This window comes from Pseudorca crassidens, chromosome 9, assembly GCF_039906515.1.
Source record: "Pseudorca crassidens isolate mPseCra1 chromosome 9, mPseCra1.hap1, whole genome shotgun sequence".
Classification (NCBI taxonomy): Eukaryota; Metazoa; Chordata; class Mammalia; order Artiodactyla; family Delphinidae; genus Pseudorca; species Pseudorca crassidens.
This window is the reverse complement of record NC_090304.1, coordinates 2,184,878-2,207,573: the sequence shown is the minus strand read 5'-3', so window position 1 is coordinate 2,207,573 and position 22,696 is coordinate 2,184,878. Positions and strand designations below refer to the sequence as shown.

The window sequence follows — 22,696 nt, the reverse complement described above, 5'->3', positions numbered from 1 at the left end:
GGTAAGCAGGCCCCGGGGGCCACACAGCTCAGACGTCCTGCAGCTGGCGGAGACCCCTGCAACCACCCACAGCGTGGCCATGTGCCGCGCCCCGCGCCCCACGTCTCCCTTCCCCACCACAAGCCTGACCCCTGGGAGGAGCCAGCCCACGCTCCTGGACACGTCCAGGCCGAGGCCAGGGTGCTGGGTGCTTGCAGGAGGGGGACACGGCACACCCAAGGAGCCCAACTTCACAGGCGGGGGAGCCTCCAGGCCCCCAGGACAGAAGCCGGGGCACTGCTGTGTCACCGCTGCCTGGGGCCGGCTACAGAATTTGCGGGCCGGGTGCGTAGTCAAAACGTGGGAGCGCTTTCCTTTTTCCCAGCACCCCCCGCCCTGTCGTGGTGGCTTTTGTTTGCTCTACAAAGTCACGCTCCTCGGTGCAGGGATATTTGAGGGGCCAGCACAGAACCTCACAGACGCGGGGCACAGGGTGGCGGAGGAGCCGGCCCCAGGGAAGGCAGGAGCTGGGACCTCGTGCGGCCGTCGTGCCCACTGCACAGTCGCTCTCCGTCCCGCCAGACTTGCCTCCCAAACGGCAAGTTCAAAGATAAAAACCTTACGGACCCCACAACGGTGACTGTCGGGCTTTACGCATCCAGCGTGGGGCCCTTCTGTGCGTGGAGCCCTGTGCCGCCCGCCCGTCCAACCTGTGCCCAGGCGGGGCTTCAGGCGTTTGTGGGGTGGTCTCGAGGCGTAAGATCTTGAGACACCAGAGCCCCAGGGTGACATCCCGGCCCCGCCCCACCCCGCCCCGCCCAGGCCCCGGGTGGGCAGTGGCCGCGTGGCCCAGAGGTCCCGACTTACCACCCCCCACCAGAGGGCGTCCGCGTAGCTGCCGAACTCGACCTGGCCCGACTCGTTCACAGCGTCCTTCTCGGCCAGGTACACGAAGTAGGAGGAGAAGATGAGGCCCAGGAAGCCGATGTACAGGGTGGTGATCAGCTCCTGGGAGACGGCAGACGAGGTGTGACCAGCCGGCGCCCACGGACAGCCGGGGCCCTGCGCACCCGCGCCGGCCAGACATCACAGGGGGCGGGGCCTGCCGGCGGCAAAGCCCCAACACTTCCCACCGAGTTGACATAAATGCCAGCATGTCTCACATGCAGACATCGGACTTCAGAAATAACTGATTTTTCCCAGCTCGTCAGTGGCAGTGTCGGGTCTCAGCCTCCAGGAGCGAGACCAGTGCCCTGGGCCGCCAGCCCGGCTCTGTTTCCTGCAGAGCCTTGGTGAGATGCGGGGCGGGGCCTCACGAAGGGGTGCGGGTCAGCCGCCTCCGCCTTCACGGGGCTCATCATGATCTGCCCCCGTTTTAGATTTCGGGGCCTCTCGGACCCTTTTCCGTGTGGCATTTCTGTCTTTCCATCTGCCCGACAGTCTCTTGTCCCAGCTTCAGGGACGTGGGCACCACCTGCCTGGCAGGCTCGGGACACTGGCCCCTCAGGTTGGGGGCAGGACAGCCCAGCTGACTCGGGCCGAGGCTGGGCCGAGACCCTGTCCTCCCCCCCCCCGGACCACCCACCTGGCGGTGGATGAAGACCACGGAGCCCAGCAGCCTCCACGTGCCCCCCTGGCGGTCGACGTGCAGCATCCGCAGGATCTGCAGGAAGCGGATGCCCCTGCGGAAGACAGGTCGCTGGGCGCCCCTCCCCTCCCCCGTGCGCCCCTCCCGCTCCCGAAGCCCAGGGTCAAGGTGGGGGCAGCACCCCAGGCCCGGAGCCAAACCTGTACATTTCTCAATTCCTTTGGCCACCAGACCACCTTCTGGGGGCGGCCCCAGGATCATCCCAGTTTACAGACGAGCAGACGGAGGGCCCCAGACTGTCAGGTCCCAGCCTGAGTCCCAGAAGTGAGTAAGCGCTCCTGTCCGACTCAGCACCGGCCCTGAGCCTAACCGGCCCCCCCAGCACGCGGCCCCGCCGCTCTCACACCCCTGCACCGGGGAGCCCGCAGCCCCGCCTACCTGATGGCCGAGGTGGCAAACACCTGCCCTTTGGAGCCCACGCAGAGGACGACCATGGAAGCCACGACCACGATGAGGTCTGGAGGGGACAGCGCCACCGTCACCAGCCTGGCAGCTGGACACCAGCAAGGAGCCTGGCGGTCAGGCGGGACAGGGCCCAACAGTGGGGACACGGGGACACCTCAATGGGGAGACCAGGCCCTCCGTCCCAGGCACGTGCACAGGCCCCCCCCGAGCCTACCTCCCCAGCCCTGTCTCGCGGGCCGCTGAGGGCAGCGGAAGCCCAGGTTGTGTTGAGCTTGACCAGACCCCCTGCCCTGTGAGCAGCCTCTTGGGACAGAGGACCTGGGCGCTGAGGCTGGCTCCTGTGTGGGGGACCTGGGAGGTCACCCCACTGGCCTTGGGATCCTGCCCTGTCACAGGTGGAGGAGGGACTCTGCCTGGTGGTGTTTGTGATGGGGGTCCACCTGCCAGATTCTGGGGGAGGGGGCTCAGCTCTTGCCAGAAAACCTCGGGGTGAAGCTTCCAGGGGGGCGGGCGTGACTCACCGATGATGGAAATGGGCTTCCGGGCAAAGCGCAGCCGGCCCCAGATGCCCACGTACTTGCTGCGGCAGCCGGCTGACCAGAGGCGGACCACGTACTCCGTCCCAAAGAACACGACCAGGACGATCTCCTGCGGGGACAGAGGGACGTGAGCTCACCTCGGGCCCCTCCCCCGTGCACCCCTCCCCGTCCCCCGTGAGCCCACTGAGCAGGCGGCCTGGGCCCCCGTCTGCTGCATCGCCCACCTGGACAGGCCCAGGTCCACCACCGCATTCAGTACCATAGAAAAAAGATTAGACACTATGACCAAGTGGGATTTATACCCGGAATGCAAGGACAGTTCACATAAAAATCAACCAATGTAATACATGACATTAACAGAACGGAGGGAAAAAAATCACATGGTCTCCTGATCGCAACGGATGCAGAAAGAGCATTTGACAAGATTCAGCACCCTTTCATGATAAAAACAGTAAACAAACTAGGAATAGAGGGAAACTATCTCCGTGTAATAAAAGCCATATATGAAAACCCCGCAGCGAACGTCATATCAACGGAGAAAGGCTGGAAGCTTTTCCTCTAGGATCAGGACCGAGACAAGGATGCCCACTCTCACCACGTCTATTCAACAGAGGACTGAAGTCCCAGCCAGAGCAATTAGGCAAGAAAGAGAAATAAAAGGCTTCCAAATTGGAAAGGAAGAAGTAAAATTATCTCTGTTCACAGACGATATGATCTTATGTGTAGAAAGCCCTAAAGATTCCATGCGAAAACCCTGTTAGAGCTAATAAATGAGTTCAACAAGGTAGGATACAAAGTTGATCACGAAAATCAGTTGCATTGGGCTTCCCTGGTGGCGCAGTGGTTGAGAGTCCGCCTGCCGGTGCAGGGGACACGGGTTTGTGCCCCCGGTCCGGGAGGATCCCACATGCCGCGGAGCAACTGGGGCCCGTGAGCCACAACTACTGAGCCTGCGCGTCTGGAGCCTTGTTGCTCCGCAACAAGAGAGGCCGCGATACTGAGAGGCCCGCGCACCGCGATGAGGAGTGGCCCCCGCTTGCCACAACCAGAGAAAGCCCTCGCACAGAAATGAAGACCCAACACAGCCATAAATAAATAGATTAATTAATTTAAAAAAATCAGTTGCATTTCTATACAAAAACCATGAACAATCTGGAAGGGAAATTATAAAACAATTCCATTTACACTAGCACCAAAAAGAATAAAGTACTTATGAATTAACTAAGGAGGTGGGACCCTTGTACAATGAAAACTAAACAATACTGTTTAAAGAAATCAAAGACGACCAATAGATGGAAACACAACCCACGTTCACGGATTGGAAGACTTAATACCGTCAAGACGTCGATGCCACTCAAAGGGATCTGTAGACTCAATGCAATCCCTCTCAAAACCCTGATGACAATTTTTGCAGAAACAGAAAAAGCCCTCAGATTCACACGAAATCTCAAGGGCCCCTGGATAGCCAAAACAAGATGCGGTCCATCCACACGACGGAATATTCCTCAGCCTTAGAAAGCAGGGAAGTGCTGGCACAGGCTACAGCGTGGATGGACCTGAGGACGTTGTCAGCTCACTTCCAGCTGGTGCCCTGCCCTGTCCCCACCCCGTCCCAACCCAGGGAACCCAGCCCTGTCTGGGGACTCCTGCTCCCATGCCCGGCCTTGCCTTCCCCCACCATGGGGCCCACCGGGAGGGGGTAACCGGACACTGGCTCCCGAATGCCCACAACTAGGATGGAATCCTCATACCATCCAGCTTGTGGGTGGGGCAAGCTCGGCGGATGATGGGAGAAAACGTGGGACATTTCCCGCTTTCCTTTTGCAAGAAAGTTCTTGGTTTGCAACGTCAGGTTCTTCAGGGTCGGGGTATGTACGGTCGGGGGCACGTGGGGGATGGTGGAGAGTGAGGGAGGGGGGACGCTCGCAGGCTCTGTGGCCTCAGAGGGTCGTGCTGGCGCCACCTCTGTCCTCAGCTGGAGGGTGGCTGAGCCCACCGGGGAAGGGGCCGTGTTTACCTGCCCACCACCCTCTCCCTGGCCCTGGAGCATGCCCGCCTTGGTTGGCCCTGGACACGGATCTGAGGGAGTGAATGAATGAATGAACGAACGAACGACCGATCAGACCAACGAGCGACCGAGGGCTCCCTGGTACCAGGGCTTCGTCTCGGGCGTGTGTTTCCCGAGATTCTGGCCCAGCCGGTCCTAAGTGGGTGTAAGGAGGAGATGACAGACAGGAGGCCCTAGCAATGAACGACGGCGTAGGGGGGGAGCGGCTGGAGGGTCCGGCTTCCAGTGTTTGGCCATCTCGACAAGGGCTGCAGAGCCACCACCTCTGGGTCCCCAAAGCTGAGACACCAGTGCTGGCATCTTCAGAGAGGAGGGGTCACCGGACTGCTGATGGCCCTGAGGGGGCGGACAGAGTCCCCCAAAGAGCAGTCCTCAGGGCCTCCATCCCAGCTCTGCAAATCCAGACACCGCCGGGCTGATGAGTCACTTAGCAGGTTTGTTCTTATTTCGATGCGTTATTTTGTTACTTAAATACCTTCTCCAGCCGCGTCCTAAGCATATTCGAAGCGATAGAAATCTTACAAACATCAGGTAAGAGCTTACTGCACTTCAGTCTTGCAACAGACCTTCTGATAAATAAGTAACTCCCAGGGCTGGCTGTTGACGCTGCGTGTCTCCCCCTCCCCCCAGATTATCCTGGCCTCGAGCTCAGAGCTCCCCCTGCCCTCTTGGGGCTGGCGGGCTGGGGCTGGGGGACTCTCCCCCTGGAGGGGTGAGAGGTAGGAATAACTTAAAACAACGCTAAGCCCCAAGTCCCATTTGAGCCTGGAATGCAGCTCGAGGCCGGGATGGACATGCCACCAGTCCACCACCGGCATGCTGGGCGGGAGAGAGCCCGGACCGGGGCGGGGGGAGCACACGTTTGCTCCAAGATCAAATGATCCCCACACCGTCAGCCTCGAGCGCTGGGCAGGGTGGCACTTGGGGCCAAGGCCGGGACCTCCAGGGCGTCGCCGTGGCCCAGCCATCACCATCTTTTGGAGCCACCTGTCCACTGACCTGGGTGCCGGGAGGGCGGACAGGCTGGCCTGAAGTTCTGGACCTGCAGGGACTCTGGAATTCTTTCACCAGAGGGGCCTGGGCCACCCTGGGCTGGGGGCTGCTCTGGGGGCTTTGACTGGGCTGGACTGTCCATCTGTGGAGGCCAGTAGGCTAGGGCCTGCCGGAGGGCTGACCCCCCAAGTCTTCCTGTGGGGCTGCCCCTGACTCAGGGGACAGCACCCCCAGTCCAAAGCAGGCTCACGGAATGGCAGGGCTGCTTCCTCTTAGCTCCGGGGAAAGGGGGACCAGCCTCCAGCCTCAGTGACCCAGACCCAGAGGATGACCCCCCGAACCCCTACCCCCGGCCACCCTCCCTGCCCTGGGTTTTCTCCAGCCGGCAGGGGCAGGCCTGCAGCTCGGCTGTCTCTGCAGACCAGGCCCTGAGCAAGCCCTGGAGGGGAACACAGAGGCCTCAAGCTCCCCCCAGAGCCTGCCCACCTCAGCCCCTGCCTCCACACCCCAGCTCAAGCCACCGCCCTGGCCCCACGGCCCACACTAAGGGTCAGGGCTTGCCCCGGCCCACCCGAGAGCCTGCCGCCGGCCCAAGGCACGCGCCCCTCCCCGCCTGGGCCCGAGTGCTCGGCCTGGGGCCCTGTCCTTCCAGCTCCTCCTCCCCCCGCCCCCCAGGTCCCCACACCCCCCTCGGTCCCGCTCAGGCCCCCCCCCATCACACCTGACCCCTCCACTGATAAGAGTCAGCCCAGAGGCCCCTGTCCACGAGCCCATGTGGTGTCTGCATGCCCGCATGTGAGCAGGGGTCAAGGATACTGGCCGGAGCACGGCCCTGAGCTCTGCCCCACAGATATGGGGAGAAGGGGCCGTCCTCGTGTCAGGGACCTCCGCTAAGACCGCAGTCACCAGAGGGACGAAGGGCCCCCTCCCACCTGGCCACTGTCCCTCAGACAAAGCAAGGTCGCCTCCCAGCTGCACTTGGCCTCATAGACCAGGGACCTGTGAGCCGGCCGGGCGCCAACACCAGGGCACAGGCCCGAGAATCCCCCGCCTGTGGGAAGCAGACCAGGCACTCAGACGTCAGGGCTCCAGGCAGCCACGAGCCCCGCACCTGGCGGCCGTGCCCCTCCTTCTGTGAGTTTCAGAGCAGCGGGTCCTGGGCTCCCCATGTGTCTCACAAGCAGCGGGGTTTGGGGTGGCTCTTGGCAGTATTATTTACAATGTTTAGAATTATTTTAAAAAACAAAGTTCCTAAGAAACAACTCAATTAAAAAATGGGTATGAAACTTGAATAGGCATTTCTCTAGAGAAGACATACAGACGGTCAAGAAGCACATGAAAAGCTGCTCAACACCACTGGCCGTCGGGAAACGCAAATCGAAACCACAGCGAGACACCGCCTCACACCCATCAGGACGGCTACTATCAGGGAAGCGAGATAAGTGCTGGCGCGGATGCAGAGAAACTGGAGCCTTGCGAACGGTGGGCGGGAATGTAAAATGGTGCGGCCGCTGTGGAACAGTGTGGAGGGTCCTCGAAAACTTAAAAATAGAATCACATGTGATCCAGCAACTCCACTTCTGGGTATAGCCTCAAAAAAAAAAAAAAAAGAAAAGAAAGCAGGATCTCAAAGGTATTTGCACACCCGTGTTCACAGCAGCACTCTTTACAACAGCCGAAAGGTGGAAGCAACCCAAGTGTCCGTCGAATGAACAGATACACAAACTGAGGTCCGTCCACACTACGGAATATTACTCAGCCTTACAGGGAAGGCAATTCTCACACAGGCTGTGATGTGGGCGAACCTTGGGGACACTACACTCAGTGAGAGAATTCAGACACAGAAGGACAAATCCTGTCTGATTCCACCCACATGAGGTCCCTGGAGGAGTCACGTCCATAGAGACAGAAAGTAGACGGTGGGGCCCCGGGGCTGGGAGAGGGGAGTGGGTGTGTAGTGGGGACAGAGTCTCTGCTTGGAAAGACAGAAACTTCTGCAGGCAGATGGTGTGATGTTCCCTCAACAGCGTGAATGTACTTAATGCCGCCAAACTGTGCGCTTAAAAGTGGTTAAGATGGTAACCTGTACGTTCTATGTATTTTACCACAATGTCAATAAAAAGAAAGCCTTTCGGTGGCTGCCAGGGGCCGGGGGAGTGAGGAACGGGGGTCACTGCTGACGGGTGCAAGGTTCCCTTTCGGGGTGACGACAAAGTTCTGAAACTAGACGGAGGTGGTGGTGGCACAAGGTTGTTAATGCGTTAAATGCACTTGAAAACGGTGACCTGTGTGGCGAGTGTGTTTTTCCATGACACAAACGTCCCCTGCCCCCGGGCGCTCTGCGCTCAGGCCTCTGCCTGGACCTTGGGGCCGGCCCCGCGGGGCAGAAACCGCCATCCTTGAGCCTCTGACTCTTAATTTTGTGGTCCATTGTTAGTTCACTGTTAAATGAGCAAACGGAGCACGGTGATTGCCTGCAAAGGTCACTCGGGTGCAGCCGCGTCCCCAATGGAGGACAGTGCAGGAAGCGAAGCGCAAAGGCCAGGCCGCACTGGACACGGGCGGGCACTGGACCCCCGAGACAGTGCGGCGCTGGGCCGAGGGTCCCGGCTACCAACAGGACGCCCAGGGCCCGGCTCGCTCTGCACGAGGAGGCCCCGCCATCGGGCAGATGGACACGGGGACCCCCGAGCTCGACCAAGTTACAAGTAAGGGGAACAGTCCGCACCCGCCTTCAGCGTTTTGGGGTAACGGCAGTCAACAGCAGATCCGCAAATCCCGAGAGTCAAGATAAAGGTTCAGAAAAGCAGGTGCTTCTCTGGGTTTTCCAGCCCCGGTACGCAAAGGGGAAAGGGTGCGGATCCCCTGGGCGTTTCGTAATCCCCGTGGCACCACTTCCCACCCCCCCAGAAGGGTGAAGGTCCACGCGGCCGTCTTATCTATTGCTTCGTTTTTATCAGCTCGTGAGTCCTCATGCATCGCCCGATGTGTTGAGGCTCAGCCCTGCCCGCACAGCCTGGCTCAGAAGCGCTGGGAACGGCCCGCGGAGCACGGCCCCGGGTGACAGAAAGCGAGCCGGCCCGGAGGCTAAGCCCCGCGCGTTGCCTGTGCGCAGAGCCTAGCTTCTCAGATGAAAGCGCCTGTTTCGTTGTTTTTGCTGAACAATAAAGGAAACCTCACGGATCCTCATCGCTCTCCCCCTGGTGCTTAGATGATACTGCTCTGTTATCCTCATGATGAAAAATCAATTTTAAAGAGAGTTGGAAGGTTAACTGCCGGGAATTAAGCACTGAGATTTGTGGGGTGGAGGGGTGGGGGCCGACGGAAAGCAGAAATTGGGGTTGAGGACAAAAGGCACGGCACCCTCCCAGGCGGCCGTGTGGATGCCAGACGTGGGCAACTCGGAGATGGGGCCTGGGGGACCCACTGCGGGAGCTCCTGGTCCCTCGAAGGCTTCCGGGTGAGAAGCACGCCTGTGCTTTCTGGGGTAAACAGGATTTCACCAGATGGGGGAGCCTGGAGGAGGGGTGGACTTGGGGGCCAGGCCACGCCGCCCGTCAAGGCCAGGGGCGCAGGCCACCAGGGTGAGGTCTCTGGAAGAGGTGCGGGCCGCCTGGCCCTGGCCAGGTGTCCCCAGTGGGGGGGGGGGGGCTGGTGTCCCCAGCACAGAGCCCGGTCGGCGGGCTCCAGGGCCAGCTGTTCCACCTCCACGGGGGACTGATAAGCCCCAGAGGGGGCCGGCCTCGGCATTCCCGGGAAGGTCCGCTGGCCGGAGGGCGCGGAGCCGGCCTGCGAGCTGCTCAAAGGCCCTTTGTTCAGGGGCCTGCCTGAGGCCAGCTGCTCCCAGCCGCGCACCCATGCGAGGGCCATGGGCCTCCTGGTGACATGTGCTGGGCACAGCTGGCTGCCCTGCCCCCACCGTGGAACGCCAGCACCTCCACCCAGCCAGAGCTGCCCGGCCTGGGCAGGCGCAGGCTGTGGCCCTGCACGGGGCCGTGATTCTGCCCGCCCAGGACCCGCTGCGGGGCTGACCCCCACACCCCTCCCCACCCAACTCCCCTGAGCCGTGGGGAGCCCCTGTGCTCGGCCGTGTTCCCCGGTCCCACGGCCTCCCTGGATGCACGGCCACCACCTTGCCCCGGGCCCCTCTGCGCCCTGCCCGAGGTCCCAGCGGCCCGAGGTGGCCGTGACAGGGTCGGTGGGCCAGGCCCTGGGTCAGGCGCTGGGAGGAGGGAGCCTGTGGCCCTGTGGCCCGAGGGGCATCCACGCTAGGACAGAAGGGCAGGCGGGCCCCCGAAAGCATCCACCCTCCTGCAGGACAGTGAGATCCAGGGCCACCAGACGCCCAGGGCTGGTGACCCGGGTCAGCCCCTCAAGCCCGCGGTGCCTCAGTGACCCCGTCTGTGAAATGCGGGTGCTGGCGGGACCCACCTCCTCGGGCTGTGGGGAGGAAGGATCTAGAAGACAGGGTCGTGTTGAGTGGGGAGGCGGTCCCCAGCACAGGTGGGGAGGCCTAGGGGAGAGCCCAACCCAGACGGGTCTCACAGCACCGACGGCCCTCCTGACTGGCGCCCAGACCCCATCTGACAGATGCTGAACCTTTTGCTGCCTGTCCTGTCCTGAGCTTGTGTCCCCCCTCCCCGACCAGGCAGCAGCGCTCAGCCCAGCCCGGGGGACCCCTCCCCATGCCACCTCGTCAGCTGTCTGTCCAAGGCCGGGCCTATCTTTACCCCAGAAGCCCAGCCCAGGCCCGAGCCCACAAGGCGCCCACCTGCTGCTCAAAGGGCCACGTGGCAACTCCATGTGGGGTTTCCTTCCTCCTTGATGGGCCTGCATCCCCTCCCCAGAGAGGGTCGGGTCCCCTGGGCTCCCCCTTGTACCGTCAACCCCAGCCTCACGGGAGCCACATCTGAACACTTCACGACGACTCCACAGGCTGAGTGGCCGCTGGGCAGGGCCCACCTCCCACAGGGGCACCTCCTCCACCACAAGCTCCCTGGGAAACCCTCTTCCAGGGAGCAAGCAAAGCACAAGGACGCCCCTGGAGCAACCCCTTCCTGCAGCCAGCCGCTCAGGACCCCACTCCGTGGAGAGCCAGGGTGCAGTGGGGGTCAGTCCAGGCCCCTCCAGCACCACCACTGCCCCCTTCGTCCTCTGTCCGAAGTTCTGCAAGTAACTGCAAACCCCAGCGCCTGTCACTCCAGGCACAGCAAATGGGTCCGAGCCCCGAGGGAGTGGGTATGTGATGGGGGCTTCAGCAAGACGGGGGCCTTGGGGCACACCGTGCCCTGGCACGTTCTCGGGCCCGTTCTCGTGGGGGCCAGATCCTTCCCAGCATCGCAGGCTGTCGGGCTCAGCCTCTGGAAAGAGGCCGCCCGCCTGCAGCGGGGAGGAGAGCGGCGCGAGGTCGTTTTAATTTCCCGTGGACTGACGGTGCCAACCCAACTAAAGTCACACGAGCCGCAGGTGGTTTACTGAGATGCCTCCAGCCCTGGGACCAGCGACACGGGGGTGCCCAAGCGCCACCCGCTTCCTCCCCACCTGGGCGTCCCCAGGTCAGCGGGCGGACAAGGTTCGGCGCCCCGACACCTGGCTGGCACGGGAGAGTCAGATGCGGCCGAGAAGAGGGCCCCCGGGCGGTAGTCTGGGCAGATTCTGACAAAGCAAAGCCTGCTCGTCCCCCAACCCCAGGGTGCCTGGCAGACGGTGGGCACCCAGGAGGCATCTGGTAAAAAAAAAAAGAAAAATGCGTGTGTGTGTGTTTACACAAAATATAACCTACATATTTTACTGTATTATTTGCTTTCCACGAGTGAATTTCAACCCCCTGGGGAGATGCACTTGTGAAGACAATGAAGCCACTGGCAAGGGACGTGCGCAACAGCGTGGAAATGACAAATGTCCCCTGTTGGCGTTGGGCCCGGACGGGGGCCCGGGAAGCGCCCTCCTGCACGCAGAGGGGCTGCTTTCATCACTGAACGCGGCCTGCGTGCTCCCCACTGGCCTCCTCTCCCCGATGGCCACGGAGGAGAGCGCTGCTTAATCCCCAAATAGTCAAGCCTTTGCGGTGACCTTGTAACCATTTATTTCTAACTGTATTGGGCTTTGATGAGAAAATGTGAACAGCTAATTCTCAATTTTTCCAAGTGTGTTAGGTGTTTTTATGGCCACATAAAGTGACCAAACACCTCCGTGATTAGGATGCATAGCTCTAGTGCTGGTTTTGAAATGCGGGAAGAGGGCCTTCCACCGTGCGGCCCACCACCCCGGAATTAGGGCCTGTAGCCCCAGCTGACTCCAGGCGGGGCAGAGGGGAGCCGTCCCCATGGACCCTAAGCTCTTCGTGACGGTTGTTTGAAGGAGCCACATTTGGGGATGCCTGCTGCCTGGCTACAGGTAACAGGGACTTATTTGGGCTTACTGTTGGAATCTGAAATTGCTCACAATTGCAACGTGTAGCCATCCGCGTCTCTACTGAGTTTTTCGTCTGCTAGAATCGGCCTGTGCTGAGAGAAATGCACTAAAATTTCCCGTATCTCCGTCACCCCCTGCATTTCCAATAGCGCTTGCTTTACGTATTTTGTTATGCTCTCTGATGCATAAAGTTTTCTCCCCTAGAAATGGTGCCTTGTCCAGGCCGGTCTCAGCATGGACCCTGATGCTTCCATCCTGCTTTTGTTTTTTACTTTTGTGTGCACTTGCTGGGCATCACTTTGGCCACCCCTTCATTTTTCAACTGTCATCACCGGTTTGCTTGACTGAATTCCTCTGAACAATGTATTTGTTAAAAATAAAAACCCTTCTGACAGTCTCTGCCTTTTAACAGAGGCATTCAAGCCATTCACATTTAGTGTAAAACTGGATACGTCTGGCTTCTTTCCACTTTACTGTCTATTTGCTATTTCACTTGGTTTGTTTCTTTCATTCTCTTCATAGTCGTCAAGTTGATCAGTATATTACCCATTTCCTTTTTATTCAAGGATTTGGGAGTTTCACTGAACCCTTCCATCCCATCACTGTGATCCTTCGGTTCCTTTACTCGTAACCAAACTTGCTCTGGCCTAGGAACAGTTTCCACTGTAGAGTTTCCCCTACGGCTGTCTCCCCAGTGAGGCAGGAATTGGCGTGACTTTGTTCCTGTCAGTCAATATTCTCTGTGGGAGAATAAAGCAACTCCAATGTTGCTTTTATAGACCCCACGAAACCCTGCAGCTTTTGCAAGAACGCTAACTTCACCTTGCAGTCAACTAGCATCCTGTGGTCGGACACAGACCATGGGGACATGGCAGGGAGCAGGCGTGGCAGGCGGGGTCTCTGGGACAGGACTGAGGACAAGCAATGACTTCATTATGGGACATCTGCATGCTGTGAGGATTCTGCTTTCCTTCCCTACAGCCACTCTGGCAACTGCCTGCTGTGACGATGAGAGATGGAGGACCCACCAGGCTTCAGAATCTCAACGACTCTGGAAACCAAATAAATTCGTTATTTGGTTTTTGCTTCCACATTTCAAGAGGCGAAACTCTCCACGTGCCTGCACTTAGGTATCTGGGAACGTCTTCCTCCCAAGCAGATAAAAAGAAGGAAAGAACCCATCCTTTGCTTCCTTCCTTCATTTATTCATCCTGGTCTCAGCACAGTGACCCCCCACCCCCCAGAACTGCTGGGCCAGCTTGCCATCTTCCCAATGCTGGGAACACCAGAGCCCGATCCTTTGTCCATCCAGCTGCACCTACTGTGTGCCAGGCGCTCTGTGTGGACCACGTCCTTGATGCACATCCACGGGCCTGCCGCTGAGAGCATCTGACATCTCTGTGAGCCACTCGGTACACTCCTGCTGGGCACCTGGATGCCCAGCCCATGCCCGAGGCCACCCTCCTCCTGGGGGCTCAGGGAAGAGCACAGAGGGCTGGGGCAGCAGCTGTGTCCTCAGCGGCCACCTATTTCCTGGGCCTTCACCTTTGCAACTCCTCCCCTGCCCCTCAGCCCCCTTCTCCCCTCAGTGCCACCTTCACAGGGGTCTGCCGGCCCATCCCCACCACCAGCTTCCTCTACCGCCCAGTCCTCTCATCACATTAGAAGCCCCCTGGTTTCCCCTCACGAGGTCACCGTTGTCACAGTGGGATGCAGGGCCGGAGCCCAGGAACCTCTCCCATCTCACTCTGGCTGAGTCCCGGGCTCTGAGCACAGCACCAAACCCAGGACCCGGGCTGGGCCGTTAGAACCACGGGCGACAACAGTCCCTGAGGGCTACTCGCCCCTCACGCCAACAGGGGCAGGTCAGAATGACCCCCAACCTCCCTCGCTCAACAAGTCTGCCCCACTCGGGCACCATTCGGGGTTGACGTGTGTCCCTCCCAAATTCGTAAGTTGAAGTCCTGACCCCTCAAAATGTGACCTTATGTGGAAACATGGTCATTGCAGATGTGATTAAGTTGAGGTTACTAGGATGGGCCCCTAATCCAATCCGACTGCTGTCCTTATAAACGGGGGACGTTAGGACACAGACACACACAGGAGAACCCCATGTGAACATGGGGAAGCAGAGGTCAGGGTGAGGCTTCCACAAGCCAAGGAATGTCCGTGGTCACCACCGAACCACCAGAGCTGGGGGAGAGGCCCCCTCCCAACCTCAGATACCAACCCCCCGCACCCTGATCACGAACTCCTGGCCTGCGGGGGCGGCACTGTGCCGGGGGCTGCAGCTTGACCCCACGGCCGAGCCAAGGGTCCCTGGGGACGTCCAGGCCGTAGGCCCTGAAGCTTCGTCCTCCTGGGAAGGGGTCTCAGAACATCGGCCGCCCCTCTCCCACTCCGTGGAAAAACCCGTGATGCTGGCGGACAGCAGATGAGAAGCCAAGACCCCTGGGTGGGAAGAGGGGGTGTGGCGGGAGAGGCACCGGGGCTCCGAGCAGAGGAAAGGCAGGCGGGGGTTTCGGGGAGGCAGGTCCTGAGCCCCAGACAGGAGTGGCTGGCGGGGGCGAGAGGGAGGCCGCCGTGCCCATGGCAGCACCGTCAGCTGCCCGGCAGCCAGCTCTACACGTATTTAAAGCAAATCCCCCACCTTCCCCAGGCGGGGAGCGCTGTTTCCGTCCACAGGGCAGCTACACGGGGTTGACTTTCAGCCCAGGAACCCCACTGCTGAGGGCTGTGAACCCCAAAGAAGCCCCGCCCCACCGATCTCTGCCTTGGCCACTCAGCTCGGGGAGGAGGACCATGGCGGGGGGGCTGGGGGGGTGGGATTTTCTCTGCCGAGCTTCTCAAAGTGTGTTACTGAAGAACTGACCCAGAACTAGAAGCAGACCACAGCGGAGACTTGGGGGTGAAAACCCTTCCTCGGGATCCGGTCCAAGCGCTGCGCTGCGTGCACTGAGGCTGCCCCCCCCCCCCGTGTGTGTGCGAGAGCACGTGCATGTGCACGCGTGTGCATGTGCGTGGTGTGCGTGCGCCCGAGCCTGCCCGCGTGTGCGCTGCGCACGGGCCGTTCCTCTGTGTCCTGACAGCTGGGGACCTGCTCTGATGCTGCACGTCTAGAGATTTTAATGACAGGCGTGAATTTAAACAGGTTTTGTTTTTTCTTTCTTTCCTTTCAGGAATGTTTTAAGGGATTGAGAGGAAATTGTGCACGGATTTTGCTGTTTCAAGAGCTGATACGTGAGCAGCTTCAGACGACGTGTGTTGTTTTAGGGCCGAAGTTTACAAAGTAAGAGTGTGACACAAAGGCGGACGCGCCGGGGACTCGAGAGCTGGCTACTTGGATTTCGCTCCTCAGAGAAGGGGCTGCCTTCCCCGGGAACAGAACTGGAAGTCTGATCTTCAACCCCCCCTGTCCCCGTCCCCCGCCCCGACGGTGACCTGTTCCCAGAGAGCTGGGGCAGCCCGCAGCCGAGGGGATGGGGAGGGGGCTTGGGGCAGCTCTGGGCCAAAGACCACCAGCCCTCTGGTGTCCCCCCTCGGGACACCCAGGAGGGCCCCTGCATTCGGACAGCTGCGCGCGGATGCTACAAACCCCACGGTCCCTAGGCCTCCCGGGAGTGACACCCATCACAAGACGGTCTTGTCCCCAGTCTGGGCTCTGGGGCTCCGGCTCCTCGGGGACACAAACTATTGAAAGTTCCCTGAGAAGAAAAAGGGAACCCGAATAGCCCCGATCTAGGAACGACGTTGAATTCCTAACAGAAAATTTTCCCACTCACAAAACTCCGGGTCCAGATGGCTTCCCATGCTCTCCCAAACACCCACAGAGAAACACAGCAATTCTACACTAGCTCTGCCTAAAGCGAAAAGCAGGGACACTGCCCAACGCATCCTACAAGCCCAGTGGTACCCAACGCCGAGAGCAGTGATGTTACAAGCAAACCACAGACGCATCCCTCGTGAACACACAGGCAGAAACTCTATGCTAAGTTTTAGCAAATCAAACCCAGCAACGTATTCTTTTAAAATGCATCGTGACCAGGTGGGCTTTATGTTAAGAATTCAGGGTTGGCTTACGTTTGAAAACCTGTCAGTATAGGTCCCCATATTAAAAGTCAGAAAACACAGAGAATCATCTCGATAGATACAGGAAAAGCGTCTGACGAAATCCAACAGCCACGCTCGACACGTGCTCTATTCCCAGCAAACTAGGAAGAGAAGAACTTCCTCGGCAGATAAAGGGCACGTATAAAACCCCAAAACTACGATCACGCTTAAGGGGGAGAGACCACTTGTCTCCCCACAAGATCAGGAACCAGACAAGGACAACTGCTCTCTCCTCACGACCACATCTTGTCGTGGAGGTCCCAGCTGGGCCATCAGGCAAGAAAGAGAAATAGAAAAACAAGAGAGATTGAAAAGGGTCCCAGGCAGCACATCAGACAAGAACAAGAAATAAAAGGCACAGAGATTGAAAAGGAAAAAACAAAGCTGACTTTATTTGGGACACCAGGCTCATCTCCACAGAAAATCCTAAAGAATACCCCCCCCCCAAAAAAGCTTCCAGAACTAATAAGGTTAGCAGAGCCACAGGATGCGAGGTTGACATCCTAGCAACAAACGATCCAAAAGTGAAACTGAGAAAACGATACCATCTCAGTAGCTTCAAAACCAAGAAAAACTCGGTACCAAGTCTCACAAATTACATGTGGGATCTGTGCCCTGACAACTAGAAAACACAGATAAGCGATATTTCAAACTATCTGAAGAGGCGCAGAGATCCCTCGTGTTCAGAAAACTCCGCTTTATTACGACGTGTCTGATACCTGAGTTCACCTAACGACTCACCGCAGGGCTAATCAAAATTCCAGCAGGATTCTGGGGGTAGAAATTAACAAACCGATTCTAAGATGTAAACGCAAAGGACTAGAATTGCCAACATACTTTTGAAAATGAACGAAATTGAGGGATTAACACAGCCTGATTTCAAGGCTTACGATAAAAGCCACATGAATCGAGGCAGGATGATGGTGGCAGAACAGATTAGAAAGTCTAGAAACAGAGCCACGCAGATGGTCGACTGATTTTCATCAAAGGTGTCAAACTAATTCGATGGAAACAAGGAGCTGGAGGAACTGAATAACCACGTGCACAAAAGAGTTCACCTCCGTCCATACCTGTCACTGTATATAAAATTAAACCCAAAATGGATCACAGATCTAAATATAAAACGTAAAACTATAAAATAGCCACAGAAAACAGAGGAGAAAACTCTCGGTAACCTTGGATCAGCAAATCGTTCTTAGAACACGAAAAGCATGAACCTTGGAGAGGGGGGGAAAAAAAAACCCTGAAAAATTGGACTTCATCAAAATTAAAAACTTCTGTTCTTTTGAGAGATGCTGTTAAGGAAAAGCAAAGAGAAGCCACCGATGGGGAGAAAAGAGTTGCAAAACACCAACCCCGTCACTGAAATGTAATATCTAGACTTACATGTAAAATACACAAGCAACGCTTACAGCTCGCTAATACGACCAATGACCCAGTTACTCGGATGGGCAAAAACGGAACAGACGCTGGGTCCAAAAAGACAGCAAGTGGGCACACAGGGAGATGCCCCACGTCATCGGTCACCAGGGAAATGAGCTTAAAGCCACGGAAGGGGCCACACACCTGTTAGAACGGCTAAGGCATACGATTCGGGCAGTATTAAGTGCTGATGGGAACACGGATGATGGCAACAGACTTAGATGGAAGGAAGGAAAAAAACAGAGCAAAGCGTGGAAAACAGTTTGCAGTTTCTTAGAAAGGTCAACGTGCATCTAGCCCGTGGTCCAGCATCCCAGGGATTTACCCCAGAGAAATGAAGACATATGACCACTCAGAAACCTGACGGCAGTAATCAGGGTGGCTTTAATCATAACAGCCGAAAACTGGAAACAGCTCAAATGTCCATCAGCCCGCGAACAGATAAACAAACTGGGGTACATTTTATCCTTTCCAATTAAAAGGAAACAAATTACTGAACGCAGGCCACAACATGGACGAAGCTCAAATGTGTTCTGCTCCGTGAAAGAAGCCAGACACAAAGGCTACAGAACTCGGGATGCCTTTCAAATGACGTCCTGGAAAAGGCAGGACCATGGGGACAGGAAAGATCTGTGATTACCAGGTGCTGGGGGCGCGGGGGCGGGGGGGAGGGCTGCCAAGGGCACAGAGGGACTTCGGGGGGGGGGGGAATGTTCTAGGTCTTGATTGCGGTGGCGACTCTAAGACGGTGAAGGTTTGCCAGGACGCGCTGACCTGTCCACCTAAAGAGGAGAACTTGCAGCGAACGAAAATGAGACGGAATGAGAAAGATCACCAAACCGACCTAAGAGACGGACGAAAACAGCAGATCGTTTTTAAAAAGACAAGTTCACGTATAAGGAGAGCTGCACTAAATCGAAGATCTGCTTCAGGGAGGCTTTTCTAAAACCACCCTGAGTGAGAAATTGGTCCCCCGCCTGCCCAGAGTAGACGCCTGACCCTCCCCAGGCCCGCCGAGCTCGCCCGGCCTCCTCCACCCCTGCTGACTGCAGCCCCCAGCCTCCAGGGCATAAAACACTCCCCGCCAGCGGGACCCACGCTGCTGTCCCCCTGCTCGACCCCTGCCCCGGTGGTCTCCCCCTCCTCGCTGTCCTCCCAGGGGACGGGCGGTGTGCCGGCCCCCACATCCTGCTGACCCCCTTGGCGCCCGTCTCCCTCTCACATCGAGGGCCCCCAGGGGCGGCTCACTCGCGCCGAACTCGCGGTTCACATCAGGCCCCAGGCTGGCTCAGGAGACGCTCAGGAAATAGGTGCTCACGAAGCCTGAAGCCCAGAGGACATCCAAACCTCACCCCTGGGACCCCAACCCCATTCGCAACCCAGCTGCACTGAGCCCAGGGTCCCCCGCCGCCCACCCCAAGGCTGAGGGCTCCCTGGAAGACTCCTTCCGGAAGCTCCAGACCCCTCCCCCTCCCCCAGGAAGCCCTTAGACTCACGGCCACGCTCCATCCTCCCTTGGAGAACCCGGGCTCACGTGTTGGCTGGGTCCCTGCTGGGTGCCCACCTGGCACTCTGACCCTGGGAAGCGTGTCCCCGGCCCCGCACACACCCCGGGATGCTCTGCAGTCCTGGGCCCCCCAAGACCTCAGAGCACCCACACAGCTCCCCCGGCCCCCAGAGCGAGGGTGCCCCACCCGAGAGAGGGCCAGCCCGGCATCTCAGGCCCTCCCGCCCCTGCGAAGCCCCCAGCACCGTGACCCCCGCGTGACGTACGAGGGCAAAAGGGATGAGTGGAGGCTGGCCTCCCTGAGGAAGTGACATCTGGGCTCCAGCCTGAAGGACACGCACGAAGGCCGGACCCTGGGGAGTCCGCGTCGGGAGGTGGGGCTGGCGGGGCTGTGACCTCGCCTCAAGGGGCTCTGTGGGTCACGGGGGGCAGGAGGTGTCCCTTCACAGCGTGGGAAGCTTCCGGAGGTTATAAACAAGGCAGCACCGGATCTGACTGCTCCTTAAAGAGGTTTGTCCCAGCCGCCACGTCGCGGGTGCTGGGGAGGCCTGGCTGGGGGAGAGCGGTGGGCGGGCGGCCGGCAGGCTCTGGACAGGGGACGGGGGACAGCAGCGCTCAGACCTGGGATGGAGTAAAGGTCACGCCCAGATGGCAACGGGCCCAGGTCCTCACGGACACTCAGCCGCCCGGGGCCCAGCAACCCCAGGCCAGAGAGCCTGACCTCTATCCCATACCGGCCAAGCCCAGGCGGTCCCCAGGAGGACACGGGGCGCCCTCACTCCAGGGATGCTCAGAGCATGGCCCGGTTCATGGCCACGGAGTGTGGATGCTTCTGGAAAAGGAGAAATCACGAGAAGCCAGGACCAGAGAACCACAGGCAGGCTCTCGGGGGAGTCAGATGGGCACTCCCGCAGGCCAGGCGAGAGCCCGCAGGGTATGGGGGCAGGGCACCCCTCGAACTGTGCGCGGAGACCCCAGGGAGGGGCACGCGCCCCTGGCCGGCTGCTCACACGCGGCCTGAGCCAGGGCCTCACACTTCGCGGCGGCCAAGCCTGCGCTGTCTGCTTTTGTAGGTGCTAGAGACATAAAAAGAGCAGTGGCGGCCGCGCTCTGGGGGAGGGAGGAAGAAAGGCGGGCGCGCACGGGCGCTTCAGGGCAGCGAGCCCGCTCTGTACGACCCCGAAACACACGTCACCGCACATCTGTCAAAACCCACGGAGAGAACACCCCAGGCGGGACCCCTAATGTGAGCTGTGGACTTGAGTTAATAGTAGCCAATCAAGTCGGTTCATCGATTGTAACAAACGCCTGCAACACACGGTGTTCACGATGGGGCCACGTCGGGGGGTGGGGGTGGGGGTAAGTGGGAACCTTCTAAGCTTTGTGCTCCATTTTTCCATAAGCCTAAAAGTGCTTCGTAGAATTAATGAGTTTCATAGAATTAATTTTAAGAAAGCAGTTTGTTGGCACAAACTCCGCCCACCTGTGTCGTGCTGTCTCTGGCCGTGCACTCCATACCCACGGATCCGGGGGCGCGTGTGGCCGGGAGGCCGGCGATAGTTACCCTCGGGCTGCTACGGAACCGCTCACCGACCCGGGCCTGTCCCTCCTCAGGCCTGACCGCCTTCCTGTCCTTAGGGCAGTGAGTCCCCCAGCATCCTACTCACAAAGTGGCCCTGTGGTCTCCCGGCCACAACAAACTGTAGAGTGGAGACAGAGGCTCACGCCAGGTGGCTGGCGGACAGGGGGCCAAGGCCCTGGATCCGTGGCATGGAAGGGCCGAGCAGGCCTGGGGAGCTGGCCACGGGCTGCCACTCACGTCCGCTGCCCCCCAGGCGTCCCCAGGCCGCGGCCTACCTGCTGGAGGAGCACACAGACCACCTCTTCTTCCCACTGCAGGCACCTGGGGGCAGGAGAGCCCTCCCTCGGGCCGAGTGGACAGACAGGGGCTCCCGGGAGCAGCCCTGCTCAGCCAACAGGCACAGAGACCCCCAGAAACAGACCTGGCACAGCCAGGGCACCAGGCAGCACTGGGCTCCCACACGGCCCACCGCACGTCAGGCCCCGGCATCACCTGGCGGCGGCCTGGATGGAGGACAGGGCAGCGCCAGCCTGCCCCAAAGCCCCTTGCAGCCCCTCGGGGACCACCACCTCCACCGTGGCGCCGGCAGCTGAGACGCCCCCTTGCCCCAGGTGCGGGGGCTCTGGATACGGTTCGGGACCCAGGAGCTCACGACAGCATCCAAGACAACTGTCCAGTGGGTGAGGAATCAGGACACCAAGGAGGGTGAAACAGGGGAGGGGACCGCAGTGACAAGACGGCGGGCGGGGAGGAGACCCTACATGGCTTCCGGCCAGTTCTGGCTCCCCCCGGATCAGTTCAGGGCTAGGGGAGAGTGCAGGGTCCCTGTGTCTGCGTGGCGTCAGGGCCTGGCTGCAACACATACAGACACACACACGTATGCACACACCCAAGCACACAGTGAATGTACAGACAAACGTGCACACACAGGCACGCACACGCCTGCACACAGCTGGCTTACTGTGATGCAGTAAGACAACCCCACCTCCCCACAGACCTATAAAACCTTCTGCAGAAATGCTTTCCCCAAGGGACTGGTCAACTCTGCGAATGTCTCGGTGGAATCCAGCCATTTGCAGACATGTTCCTGTGACCCCCGCAGGATATCAGGGTACCCCTCTGCACCCACAAGGCTGAGAAAGGCCATATGAACTGCTGCGGAAAGTTTTCATCTAAACAGACTTTTCTTTCTTTGCTCGATATGAGATTTTAAAAATAGACCGCAAGAATATAGCAGATAACGTGACAAGAAAAAGTTCCCACCCCATTTCCTGCTTTTTCGCCATTTTGCCACACTTGGTTCAGATTTTTTTTTTGAGAAATAAAACCTGTTAGAATCAGTCAAAGCCTTCTCCTACCCTTCTCCCCAGAAGGAACCACATTTGGGGTACAAAGGACTCGCGCAATCAAAGTAAAATGATGCATCTGGTCAAGTCACCATCCATTGCCTCCCTGCTCCCTGCTGCTGCCCGCCTGCCCCTCCTCCACCAGTCAGAGGGCACCCCACGTAGAGCTCCAGCTCCCAAGAGGGAAAGCCCAAGTGCCCAGGGCAAGCCCCGAACCCTTCACACCAGGCTGACCCCCACACACACAAGAGCTAGGCACACGCTCAGGGTCTGGATGGGAGCCGTCCCCTCTGCCGGGAGCACCCCTGCCCCCCAAAACGCATGCATGACTCAGTCCTTCACCTTCACTCAGAGACACCTGCTCAACGAGGCCACCAGTACCCCCACCTCCCACGTCACTCATCCTTTTCTTGCCCTGAGTATTCAGTTGTTGATCCTGGATTTGTGGGGTCTGAGACTTATAAAAGAGGAAAAAGGAATAAGCCCGTTTTTTTGTGGTACAGGTGGGGGTTAAAGGAGAACGATAATAACCAACAAGCCAGCTACTTAAGGGGGAAGTCGAAAACAACGACTGGGGAAATTTTAAAAGGTATAGGAACAAAAGTAACTGTCAGAACAAAAGCGCAAGCCTTCCAAAATACCAGCATACTTTTAAAGAGCAAAGGATACACGTCTCACGGAGA

General features: G+C 58.8%; 1 protein-coding gene across 1 annotated transcript in view; it reads right to left on the bottom strand.

Moving 5' to 3' along the window:
• Window positions 1–22,696, bottom strand: part of KCNQ1 (potassium voltage-gated channel subfamily Q member 1) — a 345,053-nt gene that overhangs the window by 250,599 nt on the left and 71,758 nt on the right. Inside the window, exons 3-6 of the mRNA XM_067747923.1 lie at window positions 2,554–2,680; window positions 2,006–2,084; window positions 1,565–1,661; window positions 847–987 (exon numbers count right to left, since the gene is read on the bottom strand). Coding sequence (XP_067604024.1) covers window positions 847–987; window positions 1,565–1,661; window positions 2,006–2,084; window positions 2,554–2,680 — 444 coding nt within the window. The remainder of the gene's footprint in view (window positions 1–846; window positions 988–1,564; window positions 1,662–2,005; window positions 2,085–2,553; window positions 2,681–22,696) is intronic.